General features: G+C 40.9%; 2 protein-coding genes across 4 annotated transcripts; one reads left to right on the top strand and one right to left on the bottom strand.

Moving 5' to 3' along the window:
* Positions 1-924: 924 nt before the first annotated feature.
* On the bottom strand, positions 925-12,552 carry trim24 (tripartite motif containing 24). 3 transcript variants are annotated; one of them, XM_044108282.1, is made up of 19 exons: positions 11,824-12,552; positions 10,961-11,079; positions 10,684-10,831; positions 9,748-9,880; positions 9,462-9,578; positions 8,659-8,773; positions 8,432-8,578; positions 7,435-7,549; positions 6,467-6,609; positions 6,134-6,352; positions 5,501-5,614; positions 5,264-5,414; positions 5,109-5,166; positions 4,909-5,029; positions 4,516-4,808; positions 3,238-3,349; positions 3,026-3,100; positions 1,879-2,034; positions 925-1,760 (listed from the first exon to the last, which is right to left on the bottom strand). In XM_044108282.1, exons 1-19 carry the CDS (start codon positions 12,068-12,070, stop codon positions 1,242-1,244), a joined length of 3,102 nt encoding a protein of 1,033 aa, XP_043964217.1. In that variant the 5' UTR covers positions 12,071-12,552; the 3' UTR covers positions 925-1,241. The 3 variants fall into 3 exon arrangements, with proteins under 3 accessions (XP_043964217.1, XP_043964215.1, XP_043964218.1); XM_044108280.1 differs by having other exon boundaries at positions 6,134-6,379; positions 11,824-12,551; XM_044108283.1 differs by lacking the exon at positions 3,026-3,100 and having other exon boundaries at positions 6,134-6,379.
* A 1,313-nt stretch (positions 12,553-13,865) lies between these two features.
* Positions 13,866-18,621, top strand: LOC122826458 (aldo-keto reductase family 1 member D1-like). Its single transcript, XM_044108339.1, has 10 exons — positions 13,866-14,019; positions 14,109-14,347; positions 14,433-14,600; positions 14,739-14,855; positions 14,948-15,025; positions 15,228-15,350; positions 17,648-17,757; positions 18,117-18,282; positions 18,379-18,461; positions 18,543-18,621. The coding sequence occupies exons 2-10, from the start codon at positions 14,255-14,257 to the stop codon at positions 18,583-18,585; spliced, it is 981 nt and encodes a 326-aa protein (XP_043964274.1). The 5' UTR covers positions 13,866-14,019; positions 14,109-14,254; the 3' UTR covers positions 18,586-18,621.
* The last annotated feature ends 103 nt before the right edge of the window (positions 18,622-18,724 follow it).

Genomic DNA, 18,724 nt, shown 5'->3' with positions numbered 1-18,724 from the left:
CCGCAACATATTCCTCATCTCTTCATAATTATTGTTTGTTTAAATCCATAAAAAATATATTGAAAATATAAAACTTTTCATTTTCAGTGGGATGTAGACTAAACGACTCCGCTTTCATGCATAAGCTAGAACTTATACTAGAAATTACACTTCCCTCCATCTAATCAAAATGAAGCATTGAAGGTCAAAGGTTGGAAAACTGATTGTGACTGAGGCACTGAATATCAAATCTCTTGTGTTGGGAGCGATAACAGTCCTGCAAATAAAATTTAGGATTGTTGTTTATTTATGAAAAAAAAAAAGAGGCTTCTTTGTGATAAAAACTGGAAGTTTGGGAAAGTGGCAGCACAGAGTGAAGGGAAACAACCAATCAGCTTCTTTTCCAATTTTGTTCAGGTCTAAAGTACTTTTAAAAAAATATATTTTTTCACCAAAATCAAGAGACCCAATAATAATAATTTAATATAAATATAATTGATACCATTTTCAGATTTTTACTTTGGCTTGACGTGAAACAAAGGTATATTCATCCTCTTTTTTTTTAAGAAACCGAATCAATTTATTTCTTCTTGAAGGGTTTCTTCCCAATCAATGAATGCAGTTAGATAAAGTTTGCATTGTTCTAAAAAAAACAACAAACATTCATAATGACAGATTATGCTCTTCCAATGAAAGTGCTTGTTTAGATCTTCACCAGCACTAGCAACAAATGTTGCCATTTGTGTTTATATATATGTATATTGTACATATGCCACATTGTACAAAATCTACAGTATTTAGCCATCCTACACTTATGTTTTAATACTATAAATAAAAATACTACTGCAATTGAGTTCATCTTGAACCAAAATGGCTAGAATGCATGGGTTATGATATCTAGAGCATATTTCATGCATTAGAAGTCCAAACGTGGCGTTTTTTTCCCCCTACTTCAGCAACTGTGCTTTCATTATTAAGACGTATTTACAGTAATTCATAACTTAAACACGATCCACAGAGAAGCTCACGCGTGTGTGCTTTTCACAGTCGTCGTAGATACGAAAGAACAGAGTTTGTTTACTCTCTTTGTTGTTCACCAGCAGCACAAACCGCCGTTAAGAGTCCGTCCCACGCAGCGGCAGCAGCTCTGCTTCGAACGGGTTATAAAAAGGATCTAATTGCATCTAGTGGCGGCCGACGCCACGGCCATGACTCTGGAAGACTTCTCTGATCTATCCTGCTAGAGTCTGCGGGGGGTCTGTCTATCCCTGCTGCTCCGAGGCTGGATTCTCCGAAGTGTCCGGTGTGTCCTCGGCGTCGTCCGCAGGCGGCTGCGCCTTCTCGTCCTCGCCGCCATCTTTAGTTTCCGTGTCACAAGAGTGGCGGCTTTCCGCCTGCTCACCATCGACGCGTTCATCTTGCTTCGCCTCGTCTACAGGAGGAACGCCTCCCTCTACGTCTGCAGTCCCTTCCTCTGTCTCCTTTTGACTCACTTCGCTCCTTTCCTCCAGGTTCTCGCTCTCTGCCGGAGCCATCGGTTCTTCCTTAGGAACCATTCCGCCGTCTGCGTCTCCTGCAGGGCTTTGTGGTTTCTTGTCCTCCACTGCGGCGGCGCTCGGCTCCGTCGGCTGCTCCTCCTCTTCTTCGATCTCGTCCTCTAAAGGAGGGATCATCTGCTCCTCTCTCCCTCCTGGGAAGACCTTGTCCGGGTAGACGAGCTTCAGCTGCTCCTCGAAGTAATCCTCCAGGTACAAGCCGGCACTCCCAACCTCGGATGTCGCCTTGAAAAAGGTAGAGGGCAACTTTTTTAAGGTTTAAGGAAGAAAAAAATAAATAAAAACACAAGAACGGAAGTAGCATTTAACTTTTTTGCAACAGAGGACTGGAAGGGAAACCCACCTTGTAATACTTGGCACAGTTGAAAAATATGAGTCTGACGTCAGAAACGAACTCCTCCGGGCTTCCGTAGCACTCGTCCTCCTTCGACTGCAGTTTTTTCTTCACTATCGTCAAATCCATCGGCGTCTTTATTAACTCCTTGTACCGCCGAGTTTCCTACAAAAGCAGGACATCTCAGGTCTGCTGCACTTGCTTTCTGGTCGACTCTCCTCATGGTTTCTCCGTCACGTAGCGTAAACCACCGCTTTTTACTTTTAGCACAAGTACAACGAGTCACTATGGATTTTGAATATAACAAAAAAATAAATAAAACAGGACAGGTGGACAGAAGGAGGATGGAAGTGACCAATTGATTGGGCTGAAAGCAGATAGAAAGTTCTGGACGGAAGAGCACATGCCTCTGGAAATGAAGGGATGGATGACTGGGTTATGTAGATGGATGAAAGGATGGACAGAAAGATGAAGAGACAAACTTAAGCTAAAATCACATTCTGTTTGGGACTGATGTTTCACTGATGGACAGACAGATGAATGGATGAACAAATGGTGGGATGAATGGTTAGATGGTTGGTTGGATGGATGGACGAATGGATAAATGAAGGTTTGACTGGAAGGATGGAGAGTTGATTGGTTGGATGAATGAAACTCACCTCAACATAAATATAACTAAAGTGATAAAAAAGACCTGATGTAGTAAATAGAAAAAAAATGACATGGATTGACAGAAAGATGGCTGGTTAGATGGACAAATGAATGGATGAACAAACAAATGGGAGGATGCTTGGTAGTTTGGTTGGATAAATGGTGGGTTGGACGAACAGATGTGTCAATGAAATTCCGTAATGTGAATCCATTAGAATTCGTTCACACTAATTAGTATTAGTGAACTAGTATTAATGGAATTAATACTAGTATTAATGGTATTAATACTAGTATTAATGCCATTAATACTAGTATTAATGGCAGAATCAGAACTGTGACTATTATAATAATAATTAAAAAAATAATGGAGGAAGTGGGTTGCGTAAGAGAAAAATTCAAATGACTGACTTTTTTTTTGATGATGATGGCATTAATACTAGTATTAATACGAATACTAGTACTGATACTAATGGTATTTGCATGAATATCGACCGCAGAGGGTTACCGATGGAGACGCAGGTTGCTGGAAGTCTGTGCTGAAGTCGTTACTGAACAAGCGGAGCAGCAGTCGCTCACATTTCTAGAATTAAGAAAAACATCACAGTCACGAGACACTCCTTTATTAAGTATCCTAAAAGGGAATATTTTTCATTAATGGGTTGATAGGAGGAAGTGGGCGATAGTGTTAAAATGGAAGTAGTAGAGGGTTTAAAATACCCTTTTGTCCACAGAGGGGAAGTTTTCGGAGCCCGGCCCACGCCCTCTGTCGCAGTCGTACTCCATCTCTGGTGACTCTGGGTCCCGACAGAAAGAGCAAAACCACTCGCCGCTGAAGAGAGCGAAAGACACAGAAAAATGCCAATGTCAAAAAGTGTGCTGCAAGCGTTGGGACAAAGAGTCTTCCACCACAAAAAGAACTTTAACATCAGCTGTCAAATATTTTTTAATGGAATTATGACTGGTTTTTTTTTAGTTGCTGGATGAACGCAGAAAAACAACCAGACACCAAAACCTTTTTGCAACATGCAGAGGTTTTTATGCTAACATGAGATGGTTTTTTTTGCGTCACACAAGTCATGCGATCAACAACCAGCAGTCACTAGTGGAGGAAACTACGAGGAAGACAACACAAAGTAGTTGGATGATGATGATGGCGCAGCTTGTTTTTAAATGACTTATTGAGTGAACTAATATATTCACGTGTGATTTTAATTGCGTCTCTTATTTAATGGAAATGCCCCTGTTGTAAAATTGTGCTTTTTGACATTAGCAGACAAAGTTTTGCACACATTTGATGCTCTCTTATTTAACAAAGAAACTTTTGAGTGTCTACAAAATATACACATCTGGTACAGATTTACCCTTAAACCATCTCAGCGGGGTTGAATAGAAAAACAAAAAGCAGCACAATTAAAATTTTCATAAGCAAAAACTTTTCAAAACCAATATGCCAATTGTTGATGTTTTCGATTGAGACATAACTGAAGGTGACAATTCAATTGTACTAGCCAGTTTAATACTGCAGTAGTTAAGCGTTGATCCGTTGCTGCTTAGTTATGACGCGCTGAGCGACTAACGTTGTGCCTGTTGATCGCGTGTAAAGTAAATCCCAGAGATCTTCTTGTAGTCCAGATTTTTCCAGTCAGATGAACCATTTGTGAACAAAATCCATTTATTCCACGATACACGGCAACAGTGTGAACAATGACTCGGTCACAGCGGTCAAAAACTTGTGTGCCCTTCTGCGTTCAACTACCTGTCAACTACCTGTCAACTGTCAACTACCTGTCAACTACCTGTCAACTACCTGTCAACTACCTGTCAACTGTCAACTACCTGTCAACTGTCTGTCAACCACCTGTCAACCACCTGTCACCTCTTGGTTCACATACTGGAGCCGACAGCCTCATGTAGTGACCAAAAAACCAAAAATACACATACTTGGCTCCAATGCAAACAAAGTTCGATTCTTTTAAAAGCTGATCCGAGTCTCACCTCGGCGACTCGTTCAGAGCCGGAATGTGGCAGGAAAGGTGGAAAACTTTGGGGCACTTGTCGCAGCAGAGCAGCTCCCCGCCGTTCTGACACACGGCGCACCAGTCCTCGTTGGGGTCGTCCTCTGGCACCGGTTTCTTTTCCGGGTCGGGCTGCGACTGGGTCTGATTGCACTGGTTGACGGAGGTGGACGCCGGGGTGGTGGACGCCACCAGTCCCTTCGGCGGCGGCCGGGGCTCCGACTGAGCGCCGGTGCTGCTGTCCGGTAGGCTCGACCCGCTGCTGGATTGCACCTGTGGACGGCAAAAACAACAACAACAAAAAGAACACATCGTCAGCACAGCTGGGATGGAATTACCTCTGGGTTTGAAAGAATCGGGCCACTTCGCTTACAAAACGGACTTCGTCCTCGTCCTCGGGTTCATCCTTGATGACGATTACGGGCCCCGGAGACATCCTCCTTCTTCGCTTCGGCGCCGGGGCTGATGGAGGCGCTGACCTCCAGGACGATGACCTTCAGAGTGAAAATTAGAGATGCACTAAGATTCTGAGTTCTGCTCAGAAAACTGCTGATCAGTCCGATCCTTTCTTACCCCGCGGTTCTGTCAGAAGAGGACGGCTTTGCCAACGGCGAGTACTGCCCTCCTTGACCTGAAAGCGCCGTTCAAACAATTGGATGTCACATAAAAATAACAATAAAAAAAAATTATAATAACTTGAGACAAAGTTGGCAAACAAAAGCACAGACCTGTCACATGACCAAACGAGCTGCTGCTTTTTTCTGAGCTTCCGGCTGCCAGGCCCAAACCCATGCTGGGTTTTGGGACGGAGATGCTGACGGTCGGGACGGGCAGACCGCCTTCGCTCCTCTTTAGGAGGGACGACTCCGGCATGCATCTCTGAGGGACAAATTTTTATTTTATTATTTTAATCAAAGCTTGAATTAATACTTTTCACGTTCACGTCGGATGGTCCCGTTACCAACCTGGTGCAGAGCGGCCTGGGGAGCAGACAGAGGCTGCGGGAAGCGGGGAGCGCCCTGCGATATGTCGATGGGTTTAGGGGGGAACGCGGAGCTGTGGATTAGTTCTCGTAGAGACTACAAGAAACATACAAAAAAATAAATGAGTTTATCGTCCGATATAATACTAGTCTTTTTTTTTTATTTTTATATGTAATTAAGTAAGAAAGAGGTAAACATAAACCCTGACTCATTTACAAATTCAAAAATGAGGCATTTTAAAGATATCGCATGATAACTTTAAGTAAGAGGAGTTTTTGTGTTTGTGGGGCTGTAATTGCTGTGACACACAGTCATAGTCGGACAGTCACCAATAAAATAAGTAATAAATAGTTCTGTCGCTTTTATTGTTCTCACATTAAGACTGCAAAATGTTGCGATAAAACTTCAACCCCGTATCGTACAACCCTAGTTGTGTGCAAGACTAAAAGTTGCCACTTTTCAGATTTTTACTCATCAAACAACTTTGAAACCCACGCATCATTTCCCTTCTGCATCACCTTTTAAAGGCTGCGTGTTCTGACAAATTTGAAAGCGTCTTCAAGAGGCATGAATAATTTCGGGAGAAACTGTACAAATACACATCCAACAAATTACCTGTGAAGCTCCGTAGCCTGGGCTCTGAATCATGGACGCCGGAGGGCTCCGAGGGTTTGGATGGCTGTTCCCGTACCTCCGTCCAGGCTGCACCAAGCTGGGGGGAGCTTGGGAGGGAGAAGACCCCCCATGGATGGGTCTGGTAGGTGGAGGGGGGCCTGGAGGAGCTGGGAGCCTCACATTCTGATACCAGGACCAGTGGTTAGGAGGGGGCTGCCTCTGAGGATGGTGGGAGAGCTTGTCAACCTTGGACGGGGTGGTGATTCAACAGGTTAGTAAAAATCTAGTATTTAAAATGGGTAAAAAAAAACAAAATCAATTAAATAATGTTACCTGCATTTGGAGCTGAGCTAGAGTGCTTTGTCGCTGCTGTGCTGCTGCGAGGGAAAGACCCCCGGTCGGGGCCTCCAGTCTGGGGCCCTGCTGATGGCTGGGGATGGGTGGCCTCCCTGGACATCGCTCGACCACCAGCGAACCTGCAAGGAAACGACGATGACGAGAAATCACCAACCTGTTTCTACGACGGCTGCAGAAGAACACGCATTCGGGGTTTTTTATTTCCTTTTCCATTCTGATGGAATGGAGGTTTTTCTCTCTACTGTCTCCAAGTGCTTTTCCACAGGAAGGAATATTTCCCTTCTATAATACAAGTAAATGTGTAAATAATTTATCACTTTTATTAGGCTTTGGATAATTATGCGAGTACAAAACATTTCCCCAATTGTGATCAAAGATAAAAAGGTGTAATAAATTACTGACAAAGCACTTTTTATTTATTTTACTTTGAAATTTGAGTGGAAAAAAAAAAATCTACAATTTTCTACACTCAGTTTTGCTTTTATATGCATATTGTGTAAAAAAAAAAAAACACACAACTGAAGAGTGAGATGTGTGATGAAAACAATCCTAATCCAGTTTAAAAACTGCTACGGAATTCAAAACGACTTCTTCTGTGATGCGTTTTCCTTTCAATCCGTTTGGTTCCCAAAAGCGCAGAAACAAAAAAAGATAAGAGTAGCTGAAAACAATAACAATAAAACAACCATCATGTAGGTCAGATGAGATCAACACATTCTGACACACATACATAAAAGAACAAAATGTCTTGTAAACTAGATCTGGATGCATCCATGAGAAAACCCCCCCATAAAAACATGACTTGACCTCACAAAGAACTGAATGTACTGATATGTAAACTTGAGTTCCTGTTTAGTTTTCTGTAACTTTATGCCTCTGCTGGGCTCTACAGTAAAACAGAGGAAAATCCAAAATAAAAAAAAATTGGCTGAAAACAGACGTACCGAGGTCTACGTTTGAGGCCCAGAAGCCCGACCGGCACTGGAAGCGAACGGAGCTCTGCGGGACGATGGACGGGTTGTAGCTCGTTCTCATCAGGTAGTGGATCTGGTAGAGGATCTGAGAGGTGGAGAGACGGGGATGTTAAAAAGTAGAGATCAGACATGATGGAGAGTTTTCAGCTGCAACCCTGAACGACCATCTAAAACAACCCAAAGGTCCAGCACAATTAATGGTCAACAAGACAAAAAAACTAAATAAATAATAAGAAAAACTAACTAAAAAACACCCATCTAAATTCAGGTTGATTATAATTTTGTATTTTTACCACAATTTCTCCCTACCACTAAATAAATGTTCCAGGTGAAAATTAGGCCGGAAATGATTAACTGGATCAGTCGTGATTAATTCATTACTGCAGTAATCGTCAACTAATTTACTGTAGCAATTGATTTGTCGTTACAGTTTACAGAATCTGAAAAAAATAAAAATAAAAATAATAAATCAATTTTCTGAAAGAACAACACACGCACAACGGTAATTCAGCCAAAACTGTACAAAAAACTGCATTTAAGATGGAATTTGTTTTTTCCCTGTACATCTGCCTCAATGGGCAGTTTTAGCTTTACCTAGTTCAAAATCTGTTAAAAAGGTGTATATATATATATATATCCTATTAAGTAGCTTTTACTATCCAGTTATTAATTAAAAACATAATCACCGGATCAGCCCTACACTGTAATAATATTTTCTTGAGCTTTTCACATGTTGATGTCAGAAGTAAAGTATTTCTTAGTAGAAGACGGATCCTTTGCTACAAATGATCAAGCGTTCATTAAAGGAATGAAGCCAGTACATTTTATGTAGTGAAATGATTATTTATCATTTTAAAAAGGAATTGAATTATTTGTTTATTTGCCCTTTATCCAATTACATTGAAAAAAAAAAAAAGAAGGAGAAATAATCGATGCCTAAAATAATCATTACTGGCAGAAATCCTACCAGTCTCTTGCAGTACAGCAGAGCCGTTCCGCTGTGACTCGCCGTCGCCCACTTGGTGAAGCTGATCACGTGATCCAGCTGCCTCGTCAGGGCGTTGATGTCATCCTGCTGCTTCTTCAGAGCCAAATCGTGGTCCTTAGTCAGCGCCTGAGGGCGAGAGCGGTGCTCACTGAAACCTCACCAGAGGACGTCTGGTGGAAGCAGCTCAAAGGGAAATGCAAACACACCTCCAGCTGGTTTATCAGGATCTTTCCCTTCCTGTTGATCTCCATGATCAGGTTACAGATGGACTTCTTTATTTCGTTTGTCACAGCTTTCCGGTTTTCCTCCACTTGCTGCAGTCTGTGGAGGTTGAGACGGAGAGGGAATTGGGTGTTATGAATCCAAATTGAGTGACTCCTCATGATTATCTTATGAGGGTTAAAACTGTCAGCTGTACTGAAATAAATAAAGCGAGAATAAGTAGATACTTTAAGGACTACCGTAGCCTCAAAATTAATCAAGTCTTTTCTGCTTCCTTGAGCAGAAAAGGCAAGATTGGGAAAAACAGCAGGCGGACATTTAGCCTGGTTTTGTTTCACATCAAACGATCCCTTAACCTCTTTGGCTAATTCATACATTTGTAGGAAAATTGGAGCCTATTTTTCTTCAGCTTTTGGCTCAGTAGTTCTGTATTAATTCCTTCTATGTTTAACGTGTTTTATTAAAACCTGTCAGTGGTCTATAGCTCCCTCTTTCTGTCACATTTTCCTTTTCTGAACTTCAACAACCTTTAAAAGCAGAATTCAGTCTAAAAATCAAACTTATCTTGTGTAGTTTGGTTATTTAAAAAAACAATAAAGATTTAGAACTTTGTGAAAAACCCAAATTTGCTGCGAGAGGTGATATCTGACTGCTGATGGGGATTAAATTCACGTCAAAAATTCCAACTGTAGCAACAATATTACAAACACTTGTAACCCAAGCACAGTGAATCAAAACGAATCCTTTCAAAGATGCGTTTGAATCCAGCCGTGTTGCAGAACGTTACCCGGAGTTGATACAGCTCGACACTTCTTCAATGGCTTTTCTCTTCTCCTGCAACTGCAGCGTCATGGTTTCCAGATACTGCTTATGGTTCCTGTACGCATCCTCCAAAAACTGGTAGCTAGACACAAAAAGAAAACAACAACACGAGTGTAAAAGATGAGACAAGAGGAGTTGTTTTTTTTGTTGTTTTTTTTTAAAAAAACATCTGTCATGATTTGTCCTGACGGTTTGGTGCGCATGTCGCGTGCAAAAATCAGCGCTTCCTGCTAAATCCTCAGCAATATTACTTGTGGTCCTTGTGTTTGAGGAGCTGGCAGTCTCGACACGTGAGCCGGTCGCACGTCTCGCAGAACAGCTTCAGCGGCTCCTGCTTGTGAACGTCGCAGAAGACGGGCTTCTGCGTGGACACGCCTAGAGCCTCTGAGGAGGAGGAGAACACAGGAGGATCCGATCATGAGAGACATTGGAGCTTTGCAGCCGGAAGGTTTACATTTCCTATCAAGCACTTTCTTCTACCCAGTTATTAGTCTGTTAATCAAAATAATAGGAATCGACACATCAGCTTTACACTTGTATCGATAGTAAGTCAAGAAGACTTTTCATATCTTATTGGACGTCCTAAAAGAAAGCTATGCATGTTAGGCAATAAAATGTTTACTTTTGTTCTTTGAAAACGGAATTGAATTATTTGCAGGTTTTATGCACTTATTAAGCTTAAGTGGTTTAATAAAAAAACTGCAGAGTGTACCAATTTATTTTCTCTGATTAATCGTCAGAACAGTCGATAGAATGATAAACTGCTAAAATAATCATTATTTTTACTAGATTGGAAAGAAGAAAAGTAGCAACTATTTAATCAAACTTGGATAAATGACAATCAGCTACACACAGAGAAACAAAATGTCTGTTACCAGCAGATAAATAATACACTTTTACAACTATTCAAAAGGCACAATTTGAATAGTTGTGCACCGCTTGGGTTGAAACCAAGCCGACTGGACGGTAATATATCATACAATGAAAGGAATCGCAAATCTAATCAATATCAAAATATAAAAAACAGAAATACTGTGTTTGCTTGTTTTGCTTATATCTCCTAGCTGTTGCTCCATATTGACATTAACCAGTCAAAAGAAAAAAAAAACAACAACCAAAAAACAGACGGTGTATTCCTTCTTAAAAAGAGCAAACTTCAAGAAGGATGAAGGACACAAATGCCCCACCTGGAGACATCTCCTCCTTCTGCCGTATGGTGTGGTCTCGGGTGAACTTCACCCTCTGGTGCGCCTCGATGCACGTCAAGCACAGGAACTCCACGCACTCCACGCAATAGCCCGTCGCCTCGGTGTTGTCGTCGCAGCTCATGCACACCTGGCGGAAGCAGAGGGACGTAGAGGAAAAACAAAAGATGAGCGGAAAAGGCGCACAATTCACAAAGAATTTGTTTTTTACGAGATGATCCGCTCAGTCAAGAGCGAGTGAGGGGCTCTGAGGCAGAACCTGGCTGGTTTTCTCCACCGTGCTGCTGGGCACCTCAGCGGAGTCCTTGACAAAGAAGTTGTCCAACACGTCAACCTCCCAGCATTCCTGTCCGCACACCGGACACCGAATGGAACCGACTATAGCAGGAAACACACATTATTGAATTATTGGGTTTATTTAACCAGCAATACTACTGCAAACACGTATGTCAGACAACGACATAGAATTTTAACACAATATTTATATATAACAGTTTTTTTGCCCGTGACTGAATGGAACAGCATTCACTGCACCACAAACACGGTACTGTTCTTTAAAAACATTCTCATTTAAGATAAGCAGGATGCCTTATTTCTATTAAAGTCTTTTTTTATATCCATAAACTGCACACATTAACTGCATTTATCCTGTTTTTGGATTTACTGATATAATATTGATGCTCTGGTAGAAAAATCAGTGTAGAAAATAGCAGCATTTGTCAGTAAACTGTTGGTTTAGTTTTGTTAAAAGACATTTTACACAATAAATGATAAATGCTCACTCCCTACGTCAGAGTGAGGCGTGGTGATTTGAGGTCCTAAAATGATTCATTTTGATTCAAAACGTCAGCCTCCACATACTCAGAACTTATTTTTACAACTTTACATTAATGCACCACTTACTATCTATCACATCCAATATGTTACAGCAGTTTGGAGTAAAACCGCACCAGTAATAATTTGATTTTCAATGAAATATTGAGATTACACCGTGGATCATCAACGTCATGTTGTCATTTTGGCTTCAAAGTTAGGCAGATTAATGGACATATCTTGTCATAACACATAGTTAAGCGGTGATAAAACTGAGCTCCGTCTCTGCGGTTGAGTGAATATAATCACCTGGACCGTGCGGGTCCCGCCTCGGTTCGGCGCTCCTCAACGGGGGAGGCAGGCACCTCCGGCAGAATGAGTGCAGACACGGCAGCAGTTTGGGCTCCCTGTTGTGGAAACTCAGCTTGCAGATGGGACATGTGTCCATGAGCCCGAAAGCGCCCAACTGTTTCACCTTCTCTTCCCCTGCGGGCAAACTTTCAGCCTCGTTCTCCACGATGATGACGAGGTCGTCGTTATCGGCACTTTCATCCATTTCTGTCGCGTTACAATAACTCCAGCCGGTTAATCAATGTAGCTAGCCCTTCGCCTAGCATCGAAAAGATAGCCTTTTGTTTCACTCATTTGGGTTGAAAGCGTGAGCTAACGTTGCATATAGAGGCATTTTCAATCCTGCGTGAATTAATTGAAATAGTAAATCATAAAATAAAAAGGAAACAGCACGAGTTAGCTTATTCCTGCTCGTTTGTAGAGCTAAATTAGCAATGTAGCTTACTTCAAACGCATAAACGTTAGACAAAAACACTATTTCCACTTTGTGGCGGTTATTTCTTTTAACCTGCAACACTGAGAATCCAATAGTCCCATATCTACAAGAAATAGGTTAGACGCAAGATATTTTCGGCTCACACGTCCGTTAGGAATCAGCTAACCGCCGTGCTTTCTTTTTTTTCCTCAAAACACTGGCTATGTGTCGTTCGTGGCCGAGTCGGATTGACATACCGGCTCTTCGAGGTGAACGATGAAAGCCGGTGCTCGTTGGACTTTTAAGGGCGGGGACCACATGAGTGGTTTGAAACATTTTCTTTGAAGTTTATAATTACTTGCTTACTAAGGTTCTAAAATAAAGAAAAGAAAACCAAGTAAATGGTCACAAATTAAAAGGACAAACAAAATCCAAGATCAAACTAAGTAATATCAGGGGACAATTTGTTTATTGTGTTATTTTTTTATTTTTACAGTAAAAAGTGATGGGCGATGATGTATCTCCATTTTGTAAATAGTTAAAAAATTTTGTGTCCCGAATAGGATTATTATTCTTCGTATGAATTAATGCACAACTACTAAATCAGTATCAATTATGGTATGAATACACATTAACAAAAGGGTGTGAAACGACGAAAGAGCTCTTTCAGTGAAGCCATTTTATTCGGATCCCCAAAAATCTTCGTATTTCCCATCACAACAGAACCACAGTACTTGAACCCTACGGCGCAGCTGGATTTTGCATCTACGGTGTCCCATTAAGGACAAACTATGCATTAAAGTCAGCTGCTTTAAATTAATCAATTTCTTACACACGTTTATGAGGGGTGGAGAAGTAGGCAAAGCCGGGTAACCGGCAAAAATCGATAAGAGACCGACAAAAACAGATTAAAGGAAAGAAAGACATTAGTACAGGAGGCTGCCAAATGTGAAAGACTCACAGACATATTTTCCAACAAACTCTAGAGGCATTTGGGAGATATAACGTTAGGTCTAATTTAAGTACAATATTAGTCATGCAGCTAATTGCCCATTTTGCTACTAATTATTACCCTGGCATTTATTTGCCTATCTGCATATTATTCTAAGCAAGGAGGGTAGTAACTTTTTACTTTACTAAGTTAATTGAGCAAGTTTCTGGACAAGCTTTGTTGTTCTGGTCTTAGTTTCTCTCTGCGAAATCTCCTGAGACATTTGAAAGTGATAAAGATACAATAACCTATATATTGTCAATAGTTTTGAAAAATAAATATATATATATATATATATATATATATATATATATATATATATATATATATATTAGGAAAAGTGTTTTTTTTTCTGGTGTGATTTGCTGGTGTGATTTTTTATTTTGTAATTTTTTTTGTCATTGAAAAACAAAACTTTCCACATAGCTTTATACTTTTTGTCCTTCTGTCATCATTTAAGATTATTAAATTAGATTAGATTTATAATTACTTCTGCTTTGGTAGTCCTTAATGTAATTAATACAGGTCGAGTTTGAGGTTCGGCGAACGTAAAAATCCAACTGAAATTAAACAAATTGCCGGTTGGTGAATGTCAGCAAACGGACCACTAACGTTCGCTGAACGTCCACAAGCATCGCTCAGCGGACGTTAAAGTAATTTCCTTTCTTTCTTTTTTTCATTTTAATTTCATCGTTTAGTTTCATTCATTTCATTTTGACCCTCGGCGAACCTTCCTGGCAACAATCAGGTGACTGAACGTTCAATGCGAGCTGGGCGTGTCCCGTCTGCTTAGAAAATGTGTCAGATACTTCAAGTTTATCAAGTGTGTTTGTGCAGGGAATGCTGTCTGGCCGCCCTGTCTGGGAGGAGTTATTTGCTTGATCATAAGAGGAGAAAAACTACTCTACAGTTAGTGTGATTGGCACACCGTCGTTGAAGGCTGCAGCTCTAGATACAGTGTTCATCAAACCCTTTGGTCAAATATGGCACTGACACCCAAAAAACATTCAATTCCTCTGAGTGATGGAAACAGCATACCTTTGATTGGACTGGGTACCTATTCGAATCCTCAAACTGTAAGATTGTTATGTTATCGGACAGTTTGACACCATGATGTTTTCTTGAAGGCTGTGTACTCAAGGAGGATCCATTTATTGACAGACTCCCAAAGGAACCGCCTTGGCAGCTGTCAAACGGGCCATTGAGGTAGGATACAGACACATTGATGGAGCCTTGATCTATTGCAATGAAGACGAAGTAGGTCAAGCAATTCGAGAGAAAATTGCAGATGGAACTGTAAAGAGAGAGGAGATCTTCTACTGTGGAAAGGTTTGCCTGTTTGTGAATTGACCGTTGAACATTTTCCACCTTCAGGATCACATTCATGGTCACAGAAATTACCTACTGACCAACTAACACCCTTTTTTTTGTGTTTTTTTTTTGGGGTGTCGCGATGATTTTTCACAGTTGTGGAACACATTCCATCCCCCTGAGTTGGTACGACCCACTTTGGAGAAAACCCTGCAGGCATTACAGCTGGATTATGTGGACTTGTACATTATAGAAATGCCCACTGCTTTCAGGGTTCGGAACATGTTTTGTGACATGTATTGGGTCAGAAATCTTCTTTGTGAGTTGTCGCTTACCAAATTGAAAGTTTCTGTTCATTTTTGAAGCCAGGAGATACGTTCTACCCAGTAGATGAGAATGGGAAGAGTGCCTATCACAAGACAGACCTCTGTGCTACATGGGAGGTGAGAAATCCTTCTCATTTAAAACGTTTCATTCATACTTATGGTCCAAATTTGAGACTGTAAAAGACAATAGTTTATAGCACTTGCAAGTTAGAGATCCAAGGTCAAAGAAGTTGTCAAACTTCTTTGTTTGATATCAAACAAAGAAGTTTGCCATCATGATTTTTGTTTCTATAAAATATTTACTTTACGTCTTGTACAGGCTATGGAAGCTTGTAAGGATGCTGGGCTGGCAAAGTCAATCGGCGTATCGAACTTCAACAAGCGCCAGCTGGAGCTGATCCTTAACAAACCTGGGCTGAAACACAAGCCAGTCACAAACCAGGTACTCCGTCAAAGCACTGATAACATAGTTTGACATTTTTGAAGATGGGAAGAATGAAATGACAAAGGTAGATCACATAATACTTGTCTGTTACTAGGGCATTGCCAGATTAAAAAAAATAAAAATCTCTTGTAAAAGCCTAGTAAATAGTGAATAAACCTGTAATAAATGAAAAGCATTACTTATGCTTTAAAAACTTGTAAGGTGACATTGTCACAACAGCTGCAAAGTTCAAATAAAGCCATAAACATTGTTGAGTTATTAAATGTCAAATATAATTAATAAATTGTTAATAAATAAGGAATAGAGCACCAGCTACAAGTAGGATGTAAATCTGTATAAAATCTGTAATAAGATGCTCCATTAGATGCAGTTCCATCATTTGGCTTCTGCCTGCTTTAGACTAAAACTAATTACCAAAACTTGCCTTATAATTTGTGAAAAATAAATAATAATAGTCTTAATTAATAGAAACAAAAAAAAAACATCCTTCATAAGTTAATAAATGGTTCATGAACAACAAGAAACCAGTAGTAAGCAAATAGTTGATAAAACATAAATCAACAAGTCACTACAGGCATTTGTTCTGTGCACTTTACACTATAGTCAGGGGCGGTTCTAGCCTGTTTGGTACCCCGCCTTTCAAGGTCCCCCAACTCCCATAAAGTTGTTGACCAGGGGGTTAATGGCACTTTGTTTGCATTAGGCACTGTTCAGATTCTCCAGTTGTGAGAACAAGGAGTGGATGGGAGGTTGGGGCATTTGAAGACCTGGTGCTCATGCCCATATCAGAAACCACCACATGCTACCTGCATCATTCAAATAAAATAAGATGCTCTTCTGGAGATAAAATGACAATTGACATCATGCACAGCAGCAACACTGATCACGTGTTTCTATTTACAAGAAGCAAGAAGAGACTTCTTATAAGGCGACTATCAAAGGGTTCAGGTCAGCAGGCAAGAGTGCAGTTGAGGGCAACAGGACCAATGAACTCAATCTGTTTTTAAATATATTTGACACACAGCCCCTGCACCTCCCACCTACACTTCCATAAATACCACTGCTGCTGTCCACCCACTGTCCCCTCTCCCTCCTCAGAGTCCTTCATCTCTGAGTCTCACCTTCAAACCTCCTTCCCTCCTCTTCTACTCCATGACCCTCCCTCCGCTCTTCAGCCGGCCACCTCTACGGTAAACATCGCCCCTGAAGATGTTAGAAGACAGCTGGTGAAACTCCACCCTGACAAGTTTGTGCCATCCAGCTCTGTGGAGTCCTCCAGCACCTACAGAGGCTCCCTGTGACGTAGAAAACACCCTGCATTGTTCCGCTGTTGAAGACACAGCGTCCTTGTGACTCCAAGGGTTACATACGGCGCCGACCCTGGAGGGACTCGTCCTGAAGAAGCTCCAGCCTCTGGTCCAACCACATCCTTGCAGTTTGCCGACCAGCCCAAGCTTGGAACTTAGGAAGCCATCGTCTTCCTGCTCAACCGTGTCACCTGAATCAGCCTGCGAGCACTGTGAGAACGATGTTGTTTTGACTTCTCCAGTGCATTCAACACCATCCGTCCGGCTCTAATGGGTGAGAAGCTGACGGTGGATCCTCTCTTCGTGTCCTGGATTGTTGACTATCTGACCGGCAGACCACAGTTTGTGCGCTTGTGACACTGTGTGTCAGAGTGTTGTCAGAAACACAGGGGCTCCACAAGGGACCGTCCTCTCTCCCTTCATCTTCACCCTCTATACAACCAACCTCAGCTATTGCACTGAGTCCGCCTGTCGTCCATCTGTCCAATGTATAAATAAGTAATAAAATCAGCAATAAACAGTAATCACCCATTGAACTGTTACAAAAGAAAAAGTCCATATTCAATGTACTACTAATGCCAGGTACTATACCTTTGCATACTGCCGGCTGTTCTGATAAAACATTAAGATAAAAAGGAAGCAAACTTGTTTCTGAATATACAAAGAATTAAATAACAAACATGTACCATATAGAACACTATATATTGGCAAGTCAGTACCATTTTATTATAAACCCCCTTTTATGTGATATACACTGTAAATAACTAGTAATTAACCAGTAGATAGCCATTAATTAAGCTCTCAGCAGTTTATAATTCATTATTAAGCAGTAATTGTGAATTACTCAAAAGTAGAGGAAGTACATTGCTCTAATAGCCGCAGTACAAATACTTGAGTGTCAATAAGTGGACAGTCTAACACCAGGGTTACTCAGTAAAGTATTTTCTCATTTCCAAACAAAATGTATTTTTGCTTTTTCGAACACAGGTTGAATGTCACCCGTATTTCACACAGCCAAAGTTGCGTGAATACTGTCGGGAGAAGAACATCGTGATTGTTGGTTACAGCCCACTTGGGACAAATAGGGATCCATCGTGGTGAGAACTTTTCATTATTATTATTATTTAAAATAAAATGATTAAAAAAAAGAAAACTAAGCTCGCCCCATAGATATATTTAAATTAGTGAACAGATTTTCATTCATAAAGTGGGGATGAGAAACACATTCTAACTGTAGCTATCAAGTTAGTAGCGACAGCATTACCCTGCCTACATCTCCCATGATGCTGTGCGGTTCTAGATCGCCACTGCCGGATCGGAGAGCGGTGAAATCGATCGAATATTTCATCAGACATATTATATATTGATATTAATCAAGTATCTATCGTCCACATGCCTACTTTACACCGTTTGAAACAGGTGTCTTATAGTATATCTTCTTTTTTTTTTTAAACAGGGTAAACTTAGAATGTCCCCCGATGTTAGAAGACGAGCTTCTGACCTCAATTGCCCAAAAGCACAAAAAGACCACAGCGCAGGTGTGCCTTAGGTTCAACATGCAGAGAGGAGTGGTGGTCATCCCGAAGAGCTTCAACCTTGATCGCATAAAGGACAACTTCCAGGTAGATTTGCATTGCGGCCTGTTTATTGACGACTCCAAACTGGTTAAAAACAAGATGCAAGAAATTTAAGTTCTGGCTGATTTGTCAAAACTGCAGGTTTTCGACTTCTCTCTGTCAGAGGAGGAGATTAAGGCGATCGAGGGGCTGAACAAGAACATTCGCTTTGTGGTACTCCCCTTGTAAGTACATTATTAATGAAGCTTCTATTTTTGCCTTTTTTTGAAAAACAATACTCATATTTCTTTTCACTGACTCAACAGTTGGGCTGATCATCCAGAGTACCCCTTTCGTGAGGAATACTGACATCCCAAACATTGAATAAAAATATTCAAAGCAGGATTATTGATGTCTAATTGATTCAACTTAACTTGGGGATATTTTTTTTCTTGCACAGTCAACACGCAATTCCTCGTTCCCACTTTGCAAATATATATATATTTTT

The sequence above is a fragment of the Gambusia affinis genome, linkage group LG23 (assembly GCF_019740435.1).
Source record: "Gambusia affinis linkage group LG23, SWU_Gaff_1.0, whole genome shotgun sequence".
NCBI classification, from domain to species: Eukaryota; Metazoa; Chordata; class Actinopteri; order Cyprinodontiformes; family Poeciliidae; genus Gambusia; species Gambusia affinis.
This window is presented reverse-complemented; position numbering and strand designations above follow the sequence as displayed.

Excerpts from the sequence above, each read along its gene's own strand:
- trim24 (XM_044108280.1), bottom strand. The coding sequence starts at position 12,070 with ATGGATGAAAGTGCCGATAACGACGACCTCGTCATCATCGTGGAGAAC. Across the intron at positions 5,615-6,133 it reads CAGGCTACGGAGCTTCACAG|TCTCTACGAGAACTAATCCA; the intron begins GTAATTTGTTGG and ends TGTTTCTTGTAG. Across the intron at positions 1,761-1,878 it reads ACTGTGCCAAGTATTACAAG|GCGACATCCGAGGTTGGGAG; the intron begins GTGGGTTTCCCT and ends ACCTTTTTCAAG.
- LOC122826458 (XM_044108339.1), top strand. The coding sequence starts at position 14,255 with ATGGCACTGACACCCAAAAAACATTCAATTCCTCTGAGTGATGGAAAC. Across the intron at positions 14,601-14,738 it reads AGATCTTCTACTGTGGAAAG|TTGTGGAACACATTCCATCC; the intron begins GTTTGCCTGTTT and ends GATTTTTCACAG. Across the intron at positions 15,351-17,647 it reads ACAAGCCAGTCACAAACCAG|GTTGAATGTCACCCGTATTT; the intron begins GTACTCCGTCAA and ends TTTCGAACACAG.